The 18,184-nt window shown below is 37.3% G+C and overlaps 1 protein-coding gene across 1 annotated transcript in view; it reads right to left on the bottom strand.

Moving 5' to 3' along the window:
• The window catches only part of si:dkey-122a22.2 (uncharacterized), a 35,607-nt gene extending 18,809 nt beyond the window's left edge, over positions 1-16,798 (bottom strand). Inside the window, exons 1-7 of the mRNA XM_052146298.1 lie at positions 16,648-16,798; positions 13,709-13,868; positions 13,527-13,598; positions 13,145-13,221; positions 9,679-9,779; positions 5,425-5,541; positions 3,206-3,280 (exon numbers count right to left, since the gene is read on the bottom strand). Coding sequence (XP_052002258.1) covers positions 3,206-3,280; positions 5,425-5,541; positions 9,679-9,779; positions 13,145-13,221; positions 13,527-13,598; positions 13,709-13,868; positions 16,648-16,710 — 665 coding nt within the window. The 5' untranslated portion in view covers positions 16,711-16,798. The remainder of the gene's footprint in view (positions 1-3,205; positions 3,281-5,424; positions 5,542-9,678; positions 9,780-13,144; positions 13,222-13,526; positions 13,599-13,708; positions 13,869-16,647) is intronic.
• Between the last annotated feature and the right edge of the window lie 1,386 nt (positions 16,799-18,184).

The raw sequence follows: 18,184 nt of genomic DNA, 5'->3' as shown, positions 1-18,184 counted from the left end.
TTTCCAGGGATGTCCATGAGTTTTCAGCAGGACAACTTCAAACCACATACTGGATGAATAAGTAGAGAGTGTGGGTGCTAGATTAGCCTGGACCATCTCCAATTGAGAATGTGTGGTCCATTACAAAGTGCACAATACAGCAATGAAGACCTGCATAATGGATGCATGGGGGAAAATTCCACTTTTTAAAATTAAACTTGTGTCTTCAGTGCCTAAATGCTTAAGTGTTATTAGAAGAAATGGTGATGTTTCACAGTGGTAACTTAAAATAAGTTTTTCTTTAAATTCAACGGGATGTCCAAAAGGAGCATTTTATTCTATTTGGAGCAATGTGGTTTGGTTACAAAATATGACAGAAATTCTAAATGGCATGTTTGTCTAGTTTACACTCTTTTACATCAATAACTGCCGACAAGAAAAGGAGATTTTAGAAGATTCAATAAATTATCTCAGCCCACAAAGCTTTTCTAAAATGAAACAACAATATTTCCCTAACGGCTCCATGGTATCTCATAATCGTAAGAGTTTAATGTCTGCTCAATATCTTTAATTTAAACCTCTGTTTTTTTATGATTCAAGTAAGATCAGTAATAAAACTCTTGTGATGCGGATATTAACTTAAGCCCTTGAGTTAATATCCAAAACATTTATTTCACTGTGTCCCAAGTAATTGGATTGCATGCACACCATCTTTATACTGGATCGAGCGGCTATTAATCAAAGCGTAATTGCGCATATTTCCCAGATAAATGGCACTGCTTCACGTCCACTCATGTACGAATGAGTCAATCCGGGCATATTCATTTCTTATCTGACTGAACTCATTCCAGTCGCATAATGTCAATAAATAATAGAGGTAGGAGTTTATGAAAACTCAGAGAAGGAATGAGAACAGTTTAAAGCAGCGCAGGAGAGACCTCTGAGGAACTGCGATCTTGTCCCAGCTGATTCCAATAGCGGGTTGAGTGAGGCCAGGGAATGCGACTCGATTTGCTGCGTGTACCGCCGCTGAAATTTAGTATCCATGGCATGCTTAACCAAGCACATAAACTGCAAATAGCCTGCATAGGAGCATAGGAGGAAATAGGAGCTGCATATTGCTGTATAAATATGTAATGATCTCTTATGTGAGCTGTATATTAGTGCTTTGTCTATGAACAGCTCAGTTTTTGAGTACTACAAAGAGAAAGTGTTTTCGGACCGGCTCGTAAAGGTAAAAAGTAGGGGTGGAAATATTTGACATTCAACACAGGCTGAAGTCAAAAAAGCAAAGAATATGTAACTTAATCTCATTTTGAAGTCCCTGGTGTAGCACCTACTTCTCTGCATATCCATCTAAAAGATCCCAAAATGAGAAACAAAGTTTAATTTATCAAAAAATGTTGTACTTCTGCACGAGATGTAGAAAAAAAAAAAGACAAAAAAGTGTGTCTAGTGCATGAATGCCTATAAAAACAGCGCAGACAAATGCTAAAGCTCTTTGGTATAAATGGCCGCTTAATCATTTGACATGTGAAGAGGAAATTCTTAAAGGAATAGTTCACCCAAGAATGAAATGAGAGGGATGTCGTAAGCTCATTGGCAAGGTCACGTGGAGGAGGAGGCAGCAAGCGCGTTATTGTATACAAGAGCAGTAGTGCTGTACTAAATTTTATTGACTTTGCTGTAGCTTTGTATTTGTATAAGTGTATTTTCAAAATGATCATTTGGCGTGTGTATCCTGGATGCTTCAACCTTCAGAAACCCCAAAGAAAATGCACACCGGGAAAAATATAAACTACTCATCGATTACTTATACATGACCATGAGCGTTTGAAGCTCTGGCTTATCGTGCTGGAGCTGGAGATCAGTCCACCCTACATTCTCTTAAATATTGGAGGGTGTGAGTGAACATTTTACCTCTGAGGGTATTTCAGACCATCGAAAGAAATAAAGGGTCGATATCTGAATACATCGGCTGTGCCTGTGCTGTTTTTCCAGCGAACTCCATTATCTCGAACTTCAAATTCACCACACCTGCACTCAATTCAATTGCTCATCACTGCCTGCATAAATAGCTCACCTTCACGCCACTTCACTGTCATGTCTCACAAAGGACTCACAGTGTTTATTTACCCGTCTGTAGGAGTGGTGGTGGTGTAGTGGGCTAAAGCTCTAAACTATTAAACAGAAGGTTGTTGGTTTGATCCCCACAGCCACCACCATTGTGTCCTTGAGCAAGGCACTTAACTCCAGGTTGCTCTATGGAGATTGTCCCTGTAATAAGGGCTCTGTAAGTCCTTTTGGATAAAAGCATCTGCCAAATGCATAAATGTAAATGTCTGTATTTGCTCTTGATCTTCGTTGATATCTGTTTAGTGTTCCCGTTACCTCTTCAGTTTCTGAAGCTTCTCTTCTGTGTGATATCACATGTACCATTGATCTCACTGTGTATACCCTGCAAAGTTTGTGAATCTCAGTAAACGCTCTCGCACTTGGTTTCACTAACTACAACTTGTGTGGCTTGAATTCCTGACAATCATATAGACTATATATTTCTGCATTAAGAAAATGCACAAGTAGATAACGCAAAGGCACTGCAACGAAATAAATGATGGATATTTTCTGCAGTAATGTTTTTTTTAGTATTATTTGGAAATTCTTTTTTTATATTGTTTTGAAATTGTTTTGGTTTGTGAACGGCACTTAGTCTGTGGTCCGTGCAATTTTCTCTAGTAAACAATGACGCGCTTCCTACCTTCTCCTCCATGTGACGCGTGACCTTACCAACGAGCTTAAATGATCCCTCTCATGAGTGCGTGTCACAGAAATGTACGGAAGCGAACATTTGTAATTAAAAAGTATACAAGTAATGTTTTGTTTCTAAAAATAATAATTATTTGTCGACTGGAGCTGTGTGGATTATTTTGATGCACCCTAATTATGCAGTACATTCACTTGCATTGTTTAAAGGAGGAGGCCTGAAATGCAATCCTAAAAATCCTAAATTCTGTTTTGATGAAGAAAGAATTAAAGTAAATTATCAGAAAATTTTCATTTTTGGGTGAACTATTCTTTTAAAAGGCACGGCAGCCAATAAAACAGCCTGTTTAATTCTAAGGGTCAAAAAGAGGGTGAAAAATGGGCATACAGAGTAAATTTTGACTGTTTTTGGCACAAAACACTTTACTAATATGTAAAGTGACTCTCCCTCGTGATGACTCACCAGTACTGCTGCCACTTCTCCTCTTCAAAGACCTCCTCTGGAATCGGATCGATCAACACCAGGTCAGACACTTGCCTGAAGAGACAGAGACAGTAAACACACCACAGAGAGGATGTTTCAAGAGCTCAAATGAGCCACACACACACACACACACACACACACACACACACACACAAGTAACGAGGGCCATATGAACAGCACCTCTGTGTGTCTATCATGTGAGATGAATAGGGTCGGGGTCAGAGCCACAGCAGTGATAATATCTTTTGGTCATGGCAGGTATAAATGTCTAAAAGGAAAACCCTGTTGGCCAGAAACAATGTTTAAGTGAAAAAGCTTTGGCCAGTGGCGCAACTACAGGCAGTGCAGGGTGTGCAGACACACAAGGGACCGAGGTGAAAACGGCCCCGGCCAAATGGGATCGTTGAAAGTGGCAGGTGGCCCAATGGGTGATACAAAGGAACGTTGCTTGTTGCTGCCAGTATCCAAACTGATACGTTTACTCTTTGCCTTTTAACCCTTTAAATTGAAGCTGCTAGCTTATTAATTAAAAGCTCAGAGATGCTCTGGCACAAGCAAATAAACTTTAAAGAAATTATCTGGGAAATATCTGCGATAATTCCACTATCAGTGCAATAATAGTATTTTTCTTTTCCCAGTTATCGGCTAATAAAATATCAGCAGATATATACACTCACCTAAAGGATTATTAGGAACACCTGTTCAATTTCTCATTAATGCAATTATCTAATCAACCAATCACATGGCAGTTGCTTCAATGCATTTAGGGGTGTGGTCCTGGTCAAGACAATCTCCTGAACTCCAAACTGAATGTCAGAATGGGAAAGAAAGGTGATTTAAGCAATTTTGAGCGTGGCATGGTTGTTGGTGCCAGACGGGCCGGTCTGAGTATTTCACAATCTGCTCAGTTACTAGGATTTTCACACACAACCATTTCTAGGGTTTACAAAGAATGGTGCGAAAAGGAAAAACATCCAGTATCGCGGCAGTCCTGTGGGCTGAAAATGCCTTGTTGATGCTAGAGGTCAGAGGAGAATGGGCTGACTGATTCAAGCTGATAGAAGAGCAACTTTGCCTGAAATAACCACTCGTTACAACCGAGGTATGCAGCAAAGCATTTGTGAAGCCACAACACGCACAACCTTGAGGCGGATGGGCTACAACAGCAGAAGACCCCACCGGGTACCACTCATCTCCACTACAAATAGGAAAAAGAGGCTACAATTTGCAAGAGCTCACCAAAATTTGACAGTTGAAGACTGGAAAAATGTTGCCTGGTCTGATGAGTCTCGATTTCTGTTGAGACATTCAGATGGTAGAGTCAGAATTTGGCGTAAACAGAATGAGAACATGGATCCATCATGCCTTGTTACCACTGTGCAGGCTGGTGGTGGTGGTGTAATGGTGTGGGGGATGTTTTCTTGGCACACTTTAGGCCCCTTAGTGCCAATTGGGCATCGTTTAAATGCCACGGCCTACCTGAGCATTGTTTCTGACCATGTCCATCCCTTTATGGCCACCATGTACCCATCCTCTGATGGCTACTTCCAGCAGGATAATGCACCATGTCACAAAGCTCGAATCATTTCAAATTGGTTTCTTGAACATGACAATGAGTTCACTATACTAAAATGGCCCCCACAGTCACCAGATCTCAACCCAATAGAGCATCTTTGGGATGTGGTGGAACGGGAGCTTCGTGCCCTGGATGTGCATCCCACAAATCTCCATCAACTGCAAGATGCTATCCTATCAATATGTGCCAACATTTCTAAAGAATGCTTTCAGCACCTTGTTGAATCAATGCCACGTAGAATTAAGGCAGTTCTGAAGGTGAAAGGGGTTCAAACACAGTATTAGTATGGTGTTCCTAATAATCCTTTAGGTGAGTGTAATGTAACCAATTTATCATCATATGTTTGCCATCATTAGTTCGTTTTAAATGGTCTTGCAGTCTGACAAATATTCCATGTAGTCTTTCATTAATATGGTCAGAAAACCTGCATGAGTAATAGTTCGAATTATAAATGAAAAGCGGTTTAAAAAGGTTTTAGATGGGAGTATAGCATGTCAAACTGTATTAACTGTCAAGTTCACAGTAGCATGTTAACTACCCAAATAATTAACATGAATTCTTCCATTATAAACTGGATAGTCAGACTGACTTTTATGCTTTGAAACAGATTGTTGAGACTTACGTGTCATGGATGTGGCTGTAGAACCTGCTGTTGAGCGTGCCCAGTTCAGAGCCAATCAGGATAAAGGGAGTAGCTATATCAACAGCCATAACCAATCGATGAAGGTCATCCACCATTCTGAGGAGAGATACTGGTCAGGAATGACAGGGAGCACAGGTTTGCATGAGCGAATTCTAGACATGACTTGGAATCTGACAGATCATTCATCACTAGGACACATTATGACTTCTGTCCCCTCTCCTCCAGACGGGATGCCCACCGCCCCAGGCACCTACTTGGATATTAGCAGGGTGGTCAGCCATATCCATGTCTGTTATACGGAGGACGAACTGACCCCAAATAAGAGGCTGACACACAACACTAATGGGCACCACAGGACACTCATTTCACAGAATTACCATCTTATTTCTGAAATCCCCATTATCAAAACGGTAATGAGGATTCAGTGGCACAAAAAACAAAGGTTTTTCCTTTAATATCAAATGAAAACCAGGTCTAAATGAAAACATGTTCAACAGAGCCCCTAAAAGGACAATCATCAAAACATTGCCGCTCCTGGCTTACTGAGTTCAAAGAAAATGTATATCTTGCCTTGAAGCTTTTCCGCCTGCCCTTCAAAAGTACTAGACAAAAGAGAAAAGAGGATGCATGATAACCAACTGCCCTGTCCCCTCTCTAAACATCACTTTAATGCATGAAAATATGTTACCATGATAACCGCAACTAGATAAGAGTGACTCCACGTGTAGGATAAATAGCAAGCTAGAGGGCAGGACATCATGTTCCTAGAGGACAAGGACATCTCTCTCCTGCAGTGTGATCAAACTGGGAACGCAGCAATGATTGAAGACTAGAGAAGGTTACTGTCAAGGACAGCAGACCAACAAACAACCACTTGTGTATTAAAAGGGACAGTTCACCCAAAAATAAAAATTCTCTCATCATTTACTCACCCTCATGCCATCTCAGATGTGTAAGACTTTCTTTCTTCTCCACAACACAAACAAAGATTTTTAGAAGAATATCTCAGCTCTGTTGGTCCTCACAATATAAGTGAATGGTGACCAGACCTTTGCAGCTCCAAAATCACATAAAGGACACATAGAAGAAATCCACAAGACTGTTGAGGTTAAATCCATGTCTTCTGAAGCAATATAATAGGTGTGCGTGAGAAACAGATTCAAATTGAAGTCCTTTTTTACCCTAAATCTCCACTTTTAAATCTGAAAGTCACATGTGGTGCCTGTTTAGTTTCACTTTTACATCTGAAAATAAAAGTGGAAATTTAGAGTAGAAAAGGATTTTAAGACATGGATTTAAAAACGGGAGTCATATGTATTACATTTATGCTGACTTTGTGCATTATGGAGCTTCAAAAATTGTGCCTCTCATTTACTTGCGTTGTATGGACCTACAAAGCTGACATACGTAAAAAAAAAATCTTTGTGTTCTGAAGACGAAAGAACATCTGGGATGGCATGAGGGTGAGTAAATGATGAGAGAATTTTCATTTTTGGTTGATCCCCTGCTGATTTTGTACGTTTGTCCACTGACAAAGAAATGATCAGTCTATAATTTTAATGGTAGGTTCATTTGAACAGTGAGAGACAGAATAACAACAAAAGAAAATCCAGAAAAACGTCAAAAATGTTATAAATTGAATTGCATTTTAATGAGGGAAATAAGTATTCGACCCCCTCTCAATCAGAGATTTTTGGCTAACAGGTGTCTTTTATACAGGTAACAAGGTGAGATTAGGAGCACTCCCTTTAAGAGTGTGCTCCTAATCTCAGCTCATTACCTGTATAAAAGACACCTGTTCACAGAAGCAATCAATCAATCAGATTCCAAACTCTCCATCATGGCCAAGACCAAAGAGCTGTCCAAGGATGTCAGGGACAAGATTGTAGATCTACACAAGGCTGGAATGGGCTACAAGACCATCGCCAAGCAGCTTGGTGAGAAGGTGACAACAGTTGGTGCGATTACTTGCAAATGGAAGAAACACAAAAGAACTGTCAATCTCCTTTGGTATGGGGCTCCATGCAAGACATCACCACGTGGAGTTGCAATGATCATGAGAATGGTGAGGAATCAGCCCAGAACTACACGGGAGTATCTTGTCAATGATCTCACGGCAGCTGGGACCATAGTCACCAAGAAAACAATTGGTAACACACTACGCCTTGAAGGACTGAAATCCTGCAGCGTTCGCAAGGTCCCCCTGCTCAAGAAAGCACATGTACAGGCCCGTCTGAAGTTTGCCAATGAACATCTGAATGATTCAGAGGAGAACTGGTTGAAAGTGTTGTGGTCAGATGAGACCAAAATCGAGCTCTTTGGCATCAACTCAGAGGAGGAGGAATGCTGCCTATGACCCAGTTTCCCCACCATTAAACATGGAGGTGGAAACATTATGCATTGGGGGTGTTTTTCTGCTAAGGGGACAGGACAACTTCACTGCATCAAAGGGACGATGGACGGGGCCATGTACCGTCAAATCTTGGGTGAGAACCTCCTTCCCTCAGCCAAGGCATTGAAAATGGGTCTGTTCAGGACATTTGTGCTGCAACCCACTGGGCTACGTAGAGATGGATCATTAAAAATTCTGTCCGTCATTTTGACAGAAAAAATAAAGTACGGTGAATTTAGTTTCTAAGTGGTTGTAATTTGATTTGGTCATTAGGGTGTGATGCAAGTAGGCATTTAAATGTGATAAGGCAGTGACAACTTCAAATCACCAAACACGTTTCTGCCTCCATCTGCACCATTTTCAGTTGTTTCTCTATGTAAACATGCACTTGACAGATGTCTTTGTCTGCTGCGCCACATCTTGCTGTTTTTCAGTGTCTCTCGCAGAAGCGTCATACCATGTCATGTTAAAAGAATGTTCCAGGCTCAGTACAAATTGAGCTCAGTCAACAGCATGTGTGCCATTATGTTGATAACTAATTTAGACATGTCCCTAGTTTGTTTTTTAAAAAGCAATAAATTGTGGTTAAATGTTTCTTTAAAAGTAAAAAATAAATACAAGTAAAAAATAAATCAATAAAAAAATAAAAAGTGGAAGTGAATGGGGCAAGTCCCCAATAAATGTCAAAACACAAGTTTCAAAAGTATAGCCAAAAAACATAAATATTATACATTTTAACATGATTTTATTGCCATAATATGTAAAATCAAGGATTTACCAGAAGGGTTTAACTGCATTATGCAGTATTACAAGTTGCAATACTGGAAATAACTTTACACAGAAAAGGTTTGTAAGCAATTTTATCACAATAAAATCATGTTAACATCTATAATGTTTATTGTGTATTTTAATGTTAACGGTTACTTGCTTTTTTATATAAATGAGGGATAAATCCAAATAATAATTTTGTGATAATCAACATTGTCATTCCATTTCAGGAATATTCCTGGTTTAATACAACTTTAGCTCAATAGCAATCATTGTGGCATAATATATAGACTTGTCCGTCCAAAAAAAAAAAAAAAAAACACGTTGTGCCATAATATTGATTACCATAAAAATGTATTTTGACAAAAAAAGAAAAAGCAAAAATCGACGTTACAGTGAGGCACTTACAATGGAAGTGAATGGGGCCAATTTTTGGAGTGTTTAAAAGAATTGTGAAGCTTGTAATTTTATAAAAGCAATTAAATAAATTATTCTGTTAAAACTCATGTATTATTTGAGCTGTAAAGTTAAAAAAAATTGTAATTTAGTTGTTTTAGGGTTTGATGACATTTGTTTCCATCATCATGGCAATAAAGTGGCAAAATTGTCTATAACCTCACACTGAAAAGGTTAGTAAGTGATTTTATCACACTAATATCAGGTTATAACAGATACTGTTTATGTCTTGTGGCTATACTTTTCAAACATTTTGTATTTTAACGTTCAAAAATTGGCCCCCAATTCACTTCCATTGTAAGTGCCTCACTGTAACCCAGATTTTTGCTTTTTCTTTTTTTGTCAAAATACATTTTTATGGTAATCAATATTATGGCACAAATGCTGCCAATTGTGGTAAACTTGTACTGAACCTGGAATATTCCTTTTAGAATTTTTTTTATATATATATATATATTTTTTTTAAAGAACTTCATTCTGTTCCGTTCCTTGCGCTGCATGTAGCGCAAGAGCTCATTCCGTCTAAAGGGCCCCTAAGGCATTTCCTATAGCGAGATACTGAGGGAATGTTAAAAGAGAACTTCAGTTTTGCTTCACATTACAAGACACTTTCATACCTTCCAGTGGTTGATATTCCCCAGACCTTCTCCATGCCTGTGGTTTCATTCTGCAGGGTTCTTCGGCTGAAACCCAGACCCACTCTGTCATAGGTGCACACCTGATAAACAACAGAGCACAGCTCATGAAGGACTGAGGTAAGTTCTGATTGGCACGAGGGACAGTTAACAATGAGAACATTTTAGATGAACTCTCCCTTTAATGTTGAAAAGAATATGCATTTGATGCATTTTTAACCACTCAAACAAAAAAAAAAAATCAACAGAACACCTAACAAAAAGTACCACGGACACATGGATATGTACCATGGTAATACATTTTGTTACCATGGTATTCTTAGAAGTAATGTAATCATTCAGCACAATGGTACATATCAAAGTCTTATAGTAATACCAGCAATACATCAATCTATTAATGTACCACCACTTTATGTGCTATAAGTGCTATTCTGTAAGGATTTCAGACACAGCTGATATAGACAGGAGAAGTTCAGTGTTTTTGAAGCAAACGCCCAAGATCAGACAATGAGCGTCCAGCTGAGTTCATGAAAAGCAGCCTCCATCTGCTGCAGGGGGTCTGCAGTCTGTCTCCATTAGCAATCTTGCAGTAACATTTAGAAAGTTAGATTCAAGCTGCGAAAATAGACCTGCAAGACAGTGTGTCCTGGAAGATATTGCTGATCTCAATGGCTCACCTGCAAGTCTGATAATGAAAAGCCAGACTTCCTTTGTAAGTGCGATACTGGAAACATTTCTCCTGCAAAATGTTCTTTTATTTCTACAAATCGAGGGGGAAGTAATCTGCAGCATGCCAGGCTGCATCTGTAGGCTGTGGACATCTGAAATCTCGAGACTCCACAGTCACAGATTTTTACCTTGATTCTTTATTTGTAGCTTACTAGAACTACTTACAATGAACCACTTGTTTGTCAAATTTGTATTGTTAATAAATTCCATTGAATTTGGCATCAATAAATTGTATTTGGTGTATATCTACATTACATTGACCACCCATATATCCTTTTGGCATTGGCCACAGCGGCCGACGACTTCTGTAAAACTTTGAGTTGAACCCCACCATTTTTTACTGATGAACACGGACCATGTTCCTGGATTTGAATCCAGAGAGGGTCAGCAATTCAGTAGTGTTCCTGCAGTGCTTCTCTCTGAAAGTAATTCCTTTTAAACTTACTATAGTCATACAGCGGCACTTGCTTTAAAAGCTGAAGTCATTAACCTTGCTGGAGTAGAAGAAAAATCAATAATGTCTTTATAAGTAATGACTCACATACTGGGCGCCTATTCATCGTCTAAACAATAACTGTGGCTCTGCTTTGTTTATTTAATGTTGCATGGTACCAGTGAAACACTTATCTTCTCCTAAATGAAAGAGCCTTCCTTAACATTAGTGCAAACACGCTGTTGCTAGGACGACCAAACACTTAAGACTTCTCACAGGGTTGCTGCAGAGTTTTTCAAATCAATTTTAAGACTCAAGACCCTTTTCAAGACCTGAATAAATAAATTAATACCATATCCCCATACTAAAACAAACCCACACAATCTCAACATAAATCATGCATCACAGACTCTTACATAAACAGACAGCGGCACACAATATGACCTTAAAATTTCTTAACAGTAAAACTCGGTAGGATATATGCAAGTTATAAAACTCAAGACATGTTTTCCACATATACATCACATTAAAATGGTTTATGTACCATTATATAAATAGATACAAATGAGAGGTCAACCGATATAGGATTTGCCTGATACGATAATGTGTTGAAAGCCAGTTAGTCTCCCAATAGTTTTTTTTTAATTGGTATCTTATATTAAATTATCTTAGTCTTTTCTTCTTGTGATGGGGAGGGCCAGACAGAGGCTACAAGAATCAAAATTGAATTAATTTCCAGATGTACTTTATGAATTCCATTTGATTAATAGCGTGGAACTTTTAACTTTAAAGGCACTTTAACTTTGAAATACACAGGGGACTCTTATTTTGAAACATGTTTGCACTTCACTGCTTCCAACTGCTCATTCAAACAAATAAGGGATTTCAAATGTGTATTCCTACAATAATCTACAATATAAATATTACAATATAAACAATTAAAAGTAAATAGTCATATTTCATCTACACTATATCATTAACAGTTGATCTTTAGTGATAGTTTCTCATATATTTCCGATATGACATAATGACTGGAAAACAAAGTGCAGCGTGTTCACTTTGAAGGATGCAGCACATGCATTTATTTAATTCAATCGTATTCTTTTAAAGTTTGATAAACACATTAGGTCATATAACAATTTCTGTCTTTTCGCCCCCAAATTTAAGACCTCTTAAAATACAAATTAAGACTTTTGTTGTATCATTTAATATATCTAAGACTTTTTATGACCTTACATTTTGGAAAACTGAATTTAAGACATTTTAAGGATCTGCTAGAACCCAGTCTCATAATGACTAATTTTAAAGGTGCAGCAAGTGATTATTTCGAATAGGGCACATAAAATGTCCCAACTACCTGACAGATATCCCTGAAATAGGTGTCCGAAGAAATAAAACCAGTCTCTGTGACAGACCTAGGCTATATAAACAAAAAGAAACGTGTCAGGGCCCATCCTTTTTTCAGCCAATCAGAAAACTAGCCAATCAGGTTGGCTCAGTGCCATTGGCTATATATGGATATGGAAAAGAATAATGCAAAAGTCCTGCAGAGCAGCAGGAGTTTTAAAGCTGTGGTCTGGAGATCCCCAGGGGCTGCAAAGGGGTTCTAGGGAGTCAGCAAAACATTTCAGAGAAAGAAAAAAAAAGTTTAAAAATATTGCCATTATTTGACATTATTACATCTCATTCTGAAAACCATAAAATTAATTGTGAGTATTTTATTATATTGACGGTCATAGTTTTAAACAGAAAGAAATAAAAACAAATCTGAATATAATTTCACATAAAAATCTTATTTGAAAGGAATAAAGTTTGTTCTTTACTATGCTCTTTAAAAATGCTTTGAAACAAAATTTATTTGTGAAAAGCATTTTCAATGTTTCTCATTGGGTTTAAACATTTTAGATCACTGTAATAGAGAAAGACTCTTTCAACCTAATAATTGTTTTTATTTAAGTTTGCTTTGGTAAAATTGCACTTTAAAGCCAATTATTTAATTTTGCAAACAAACATATTTTATATCATACAATTTGTACTATCTTTTATAACACCGATGGTCCCTAGCAAGGGGATCAACATATTTGGGGGTTCTTGGCATCAAAAAGTTTGAAAAACCCTGCTCTAGGGAACACTTACCATTGTCTACCATTGCATCTTCATCAAAAATGCTTTCGTAAAAAATGCACGATTGGTTATCGATACATCTCTCACTCTTACATCGATGGTAGACGTTCAGATTGCTTTCCAAACCTCCAGTACCCAAAGCGGCAGTTTGTATTTACTGACCTTTGTTGTTAATGCCAGACTCTCCTGCACATGATACCAAACGTCTGAAGACATCCCTGCTGGAGCATCAAGAACCACTGAAACAAAAATGAAACATTGATTCTGATTCACTGATTGTCTCTTCAGTTTTTAATCATGTTACTGAATAATTCTACAATTTCTTTAAAGAAAAATGTCAGATAAAAATGCATTGCGATATCACTCTTCGTTCCAGCCTGCATAAGAGTAATCCTTTTAAGATTTTCCCACTTTATGAACAAATTGTACTGAAAAACACAGTTTTTGGAAATCTCTCATTCAGTCCAGTGGGACGTTCTGTAAAGCTTGTCTTAGTAAAGGGTTGATTGAATTAACCAAAATTCAAAACATGCAGTTAACCTACCAACTGGTTGTCCATGTCCTTTGCACAACAGATGGATCTGTTGGCCCAGACCAATATCGATCAACTGAGCACCTAGAAATAGAAAGAAATATTAAAACAAATATATTTGGGGGGGAATAAAAATCAGTATACCCAAATTCACATGATTCTGAAGTTTTTCTGCAGAAGAATTGATGTTTCACCTGTGGGTGAAAGCAATTGTCCCTCTCTCTGCAGTGAGGTGTAGTTCAGGAAAGCTGGAGTGAAGATTATGAAGAGCAAAACCTTCATCCAGAAAAACACAACAGACCAGCAGCTCCTCTGAGCGACACTCACACTAGCAGCACCAGACTCCACTGCTATCTGCGGGGAGGCAGTTCAAATGACATTTCAAGCAGTGTCCTACAGAGTGACATGCTATAGTCCATCTAAAATTTAAATCTGGTATAACTATTCTACTTGTAGTTTTTGTTCATGATAGACTGATATATCACCCAGGCTAAATAGTTTTCCATTACTTTGCCATCTTGAGATTATTGACCTCACCTGATAAGCCTTACATAAGTTCAGCAGAGGGACAGTATGGCTGATATGGGAAAGGTTCTGAGGAGAAATCCTCATGACCCACAGAATCCATAGACACCAACTTTGATTTTTGGACATATGGGTCAAAAGTTACAGACAAAAATATATATATTTATTTAATTCACATTTGGACCCATTGGTTGCACCGTTTCCAAAATATGCATGTATCCACAGATCATGAGCCTGATGAAGCATACAAAGTTCCATTTCAATATGACAAACTGTTGCCGAGATACAGCCTCACATACATTTTTACATCGACCTAGTTACATTTCTGTTAACGTTACTTTTCAATAAAGTTGAAAATCGAAATTCTGTCAGACAGCACAACTGCGTCGGTGCCCGTTTCTCACTGGCTTTGGTATGATACCAGCCCTGGTACCTCGGTATCGATACTAACTTGATACTTAGGCAACAAATAAAAAAAAAACTTTTATGCAAAGAGAATAACAGAGCTTTACAGTATTAATGAAAAGAATCTGATTACCTGAGGCAAAAGGCTGCTATGGCTGAATCACAACATGCTGATATTCAGTACACTTGCTTATGTGATATTGCTTACAGAAAAAAAATCTAATAATATAACCATTTAATATTATATTATTGTTACTATAAGTATTATTGTGTCTGCTTTGAATATTAAACTTTTATACAGTAGTAATATTTTTCTATCGTAATGTCTTCAATTTCATGCATCCAGTTAAATAAAGCTCTCATTTCAGCTGGACTTTTATTTTGAAATATCTTTAAATTTCTTCCTGTTTGTGAAGAGTTCGTTATCTCAAGCTTCCCACGACTTGCGAGCTGAGATCTCAGATATGCAATGGAGACTTTGGAGAACAGCATTTCCGTTGTGTTGAGGCACAGTTTTTCTCTTTTTAATTGTATTTACAGCTTTTATGTGCTTTGCTAATTTTGTTGTGTTGTGCACCGCTGGGCCACCGTAGATATTGCTATGAACTGTAAAAAACTCATAATATTCTACCATTAGCTTCTATGACCTCATATTAGGCTAACTTATGAAATATATATGTTAGGGCTGTCGATTTAACGCGTTAATTCAGTGCGATTAATTTGACAAAAAATAACGCGTTAAAAACATTTACGCAATTAATCGCACCATAATAAGGAATTGAGAAATGCAAGCTTGTAATACCACCTGTTTACTCCAGATGGCAGTAAGTGAAATTTCAGCTGTATGAGCAACGCACAGATTATACAGTGAAGAAAACAACGCACAACACAGACATGTGTTACGTTCTTACGTTCAAAACACTTGAAGGAGCGCAAATGCGAACTAAGGGATCTCAAGATGGGTTTAAAGGTTGAGTTTTAAACTATATTTAACTTGACACAGTGAACTAAACATTTTATGTTTATGATGCAATGCACCCGAGATGCTACACAAGCATGTCTGACGCAGGTGTAGATTGACGAGTCCTTAAACAAGCCCTCATAAAAAAACTGATTGACAAATTCACTTGTGAAATGGATTGCTGTGAACTGTATTCCAATGATTGAGTAATGATCAATAATATGGTAGTAAACAATACATTGTATTCTAAAGCCGCTTTTTGTATTGTCTTATCAATGATTAACTCTTCTGCTACAAGAATGTAATGCATTTTAATTACCTGAATATATTATATATATGTATATATATTTATTTTATATTTAAAATAACTATGTATAATTATATATTGAATTATTGTTATATGAGAGGCTTTTTCAACTAATATTTGTATATGCGATTAATCGGGACACCATATCATTCATTTGATAAAAAGTTTTAATCGAATGACAGCCCTAATATATATATATATATATATATATATATATAAATGAAATATATTTAACCAAAGTAAATTTGGTTTCCACACTACTGGACTATTTAAGTGAACAGCAAAAAAAAAAATATATATATATATATATATATATATATATATATATATATATATATATATATATATATATATATATATATTTTATTTAAAAAAAAGACATTTAATTAAATAATTGCATCACATAAAATACAGCTACACGTTCCCTTGCATTCATCTAAATTTTAACCTAAATATTATTTGCCAACTACCGGGGTACAATGAATCAACACATTAAACTTCTACAGACTTACCACCTGGCAAAGCAAAACATGTTTTAATTCTTAATTTAATATTCTTTGAAAAATACTCATTAATATAATGAATAATAATAATAATATTAATTTTAAAATGTATTTAGAACAAATTAAAAAGGGTAGTTAAATCTAGCAAGCTATTTTACTCGTAAAAAGTAGTGTGGCATTACTAGTGCCATGGTTATGGTTCAGTGATGAAGGTCCTATACCTTGGTACTTATCAATGACCATATTGAAATGACATAGTTTTTCCATGTTTTGTTTTTCTTAGCACTTCAGAGAATACAATGGCAATACCATGTTCCATGTCCTAAAAACATAGCATTGCCATGTTAACGTGTACATAAACCATTACATTACCATAGTAATTGTTTGTTTGTGTAAACACGCAGACCATGTGTTAAGAGCTTTATTTATCACCTTCTTTTTGTCCGTTTTGGCACTGTCCGCATCGTCTCGTCCGTTGGTCCTCCTGCGCTGCATCTTCTGAGTTGATATCACATTCAGCAGAGATTAAACATCATATGTGTATGGAAGTATGAGAGTAAATTCAGCATGGAGCCACTTCCGCATTGACGGTGGACCGTGAGGGACTGAACGCGTTTGGTAAAAGCGTATAAATAACGCACGCGGTTCACCTGCCCCATCCATCCGTCTTATATATATATAGGGTGACCAGATCAGAATTGGTAAAATTCGGGACGGACGAAAACGGAGGGGGTTGGGGGTTAATGAATTTAAAAAATCTGGGCAAAATTATTTATTGAGGAATTCTGAATGAAATGACTGTCTGTCATGTAAACACGGAAATACAAATAAAAAAAACCATTGAACTCAAGTGTCATCATGAAACAAATAAAACAAACACTGCGCTTTAACATCAGCAACATCCAATCAAATCACTCCTTGTGACTTTTTTGAGCATGAAATTCGCGCCTTGCCGCCTACGTAGTCTACGTAGCCTACTGCAGCTCTCTACGTTCTTTTACTGTCTATGGTTGCAATGAGCAGCCGACAGGAGCTGGCTGCAGGACGGCAATGAGCCATTTTTAATATTCTATCACACTATAACTACTCGAGAGTCTGCTCTTGAGACTTTGTTCTAATTTTCGGGACAATTAGGGCAGGATTCGGGATTCGGGACAACTGCTTGGATTTCGGGACTGTCCCGAATTTTTCGGGACGTCTGGTCACCCTAGGCTATATATATATATATATATATATATATATATATATATATATATATATATATATATATATATATATTTAAGATAGATGGTATATAATACGGTATATTTTGAGTCATATCAGTATAAATTTATATATACATATATTTTTTTAATTGTGTGTCCTGTGTCATTATTTGCAGCCCACCACCGGCTACATATATAAATTAGATTATATACAGAGCATTTATTTTTTCACATTTTGTTATGTATATACGCCTTGTGTTAAAATTCTTTAAATAACTATTATAATTTTTTTTTCTCACATCAATCTACACTCCATAACCCATAATGACAAAGCAAAAACTGTATTTTTGCTATCTTTGCAAATGTATTAAAAAGAAAAAACTGAAATCACACATTGGCAGAATTCATCATTTGGAAGATGGAAGATGGCGCTGCAGATGGCAGCCATGGTGTGCAACGCTCCAATTCTTTTGTTGTTTTTATTTGTTTGTCCACGTGTTTAGCCATCTTTTTCCAATCAGTTTTACCAGGGACGAACTGCTGAACATTCGGCAGCACACACCAGACAATCTTTCCCGGTTTTTGACTATTTGGACGCTTTGCTGGATATTTTTGTCGGAGACGCAGCTGTGTTGTTTAAGAGACGGAGCCGGAGGTGAGGGAAACAAGCTGGCGCAATGGTCAGGCTCTGTCAGTGTGGCTTTAGAACACCACTGCTGAGTATTCATCTAGCGAATCTCCGCTCTCTTCCTAACAAAACGAAC

Source organism: Xyrauchen texanus, chromosome 17 (genome assembly GCF_025860055.1).
Source record: "Xyrauchen texanus isolate HMW12.3.18 chromosome 17, RBS_HiC_50CHRs, whole genome shotgun sequence".
In the NCBI taxonomy this organism is placed as follows: Eukaryota; Metazoa; Chordata; class Actinopteri; order Cypriniformes; family Catostomidae; genus Xyrauchen; species Xyrauchen texanus.
The sequence above is the reverse complement of the archived record's forward strand: the minus strand, read 5'-3'. Positions and strand labels throughout refer to the sequence as shown.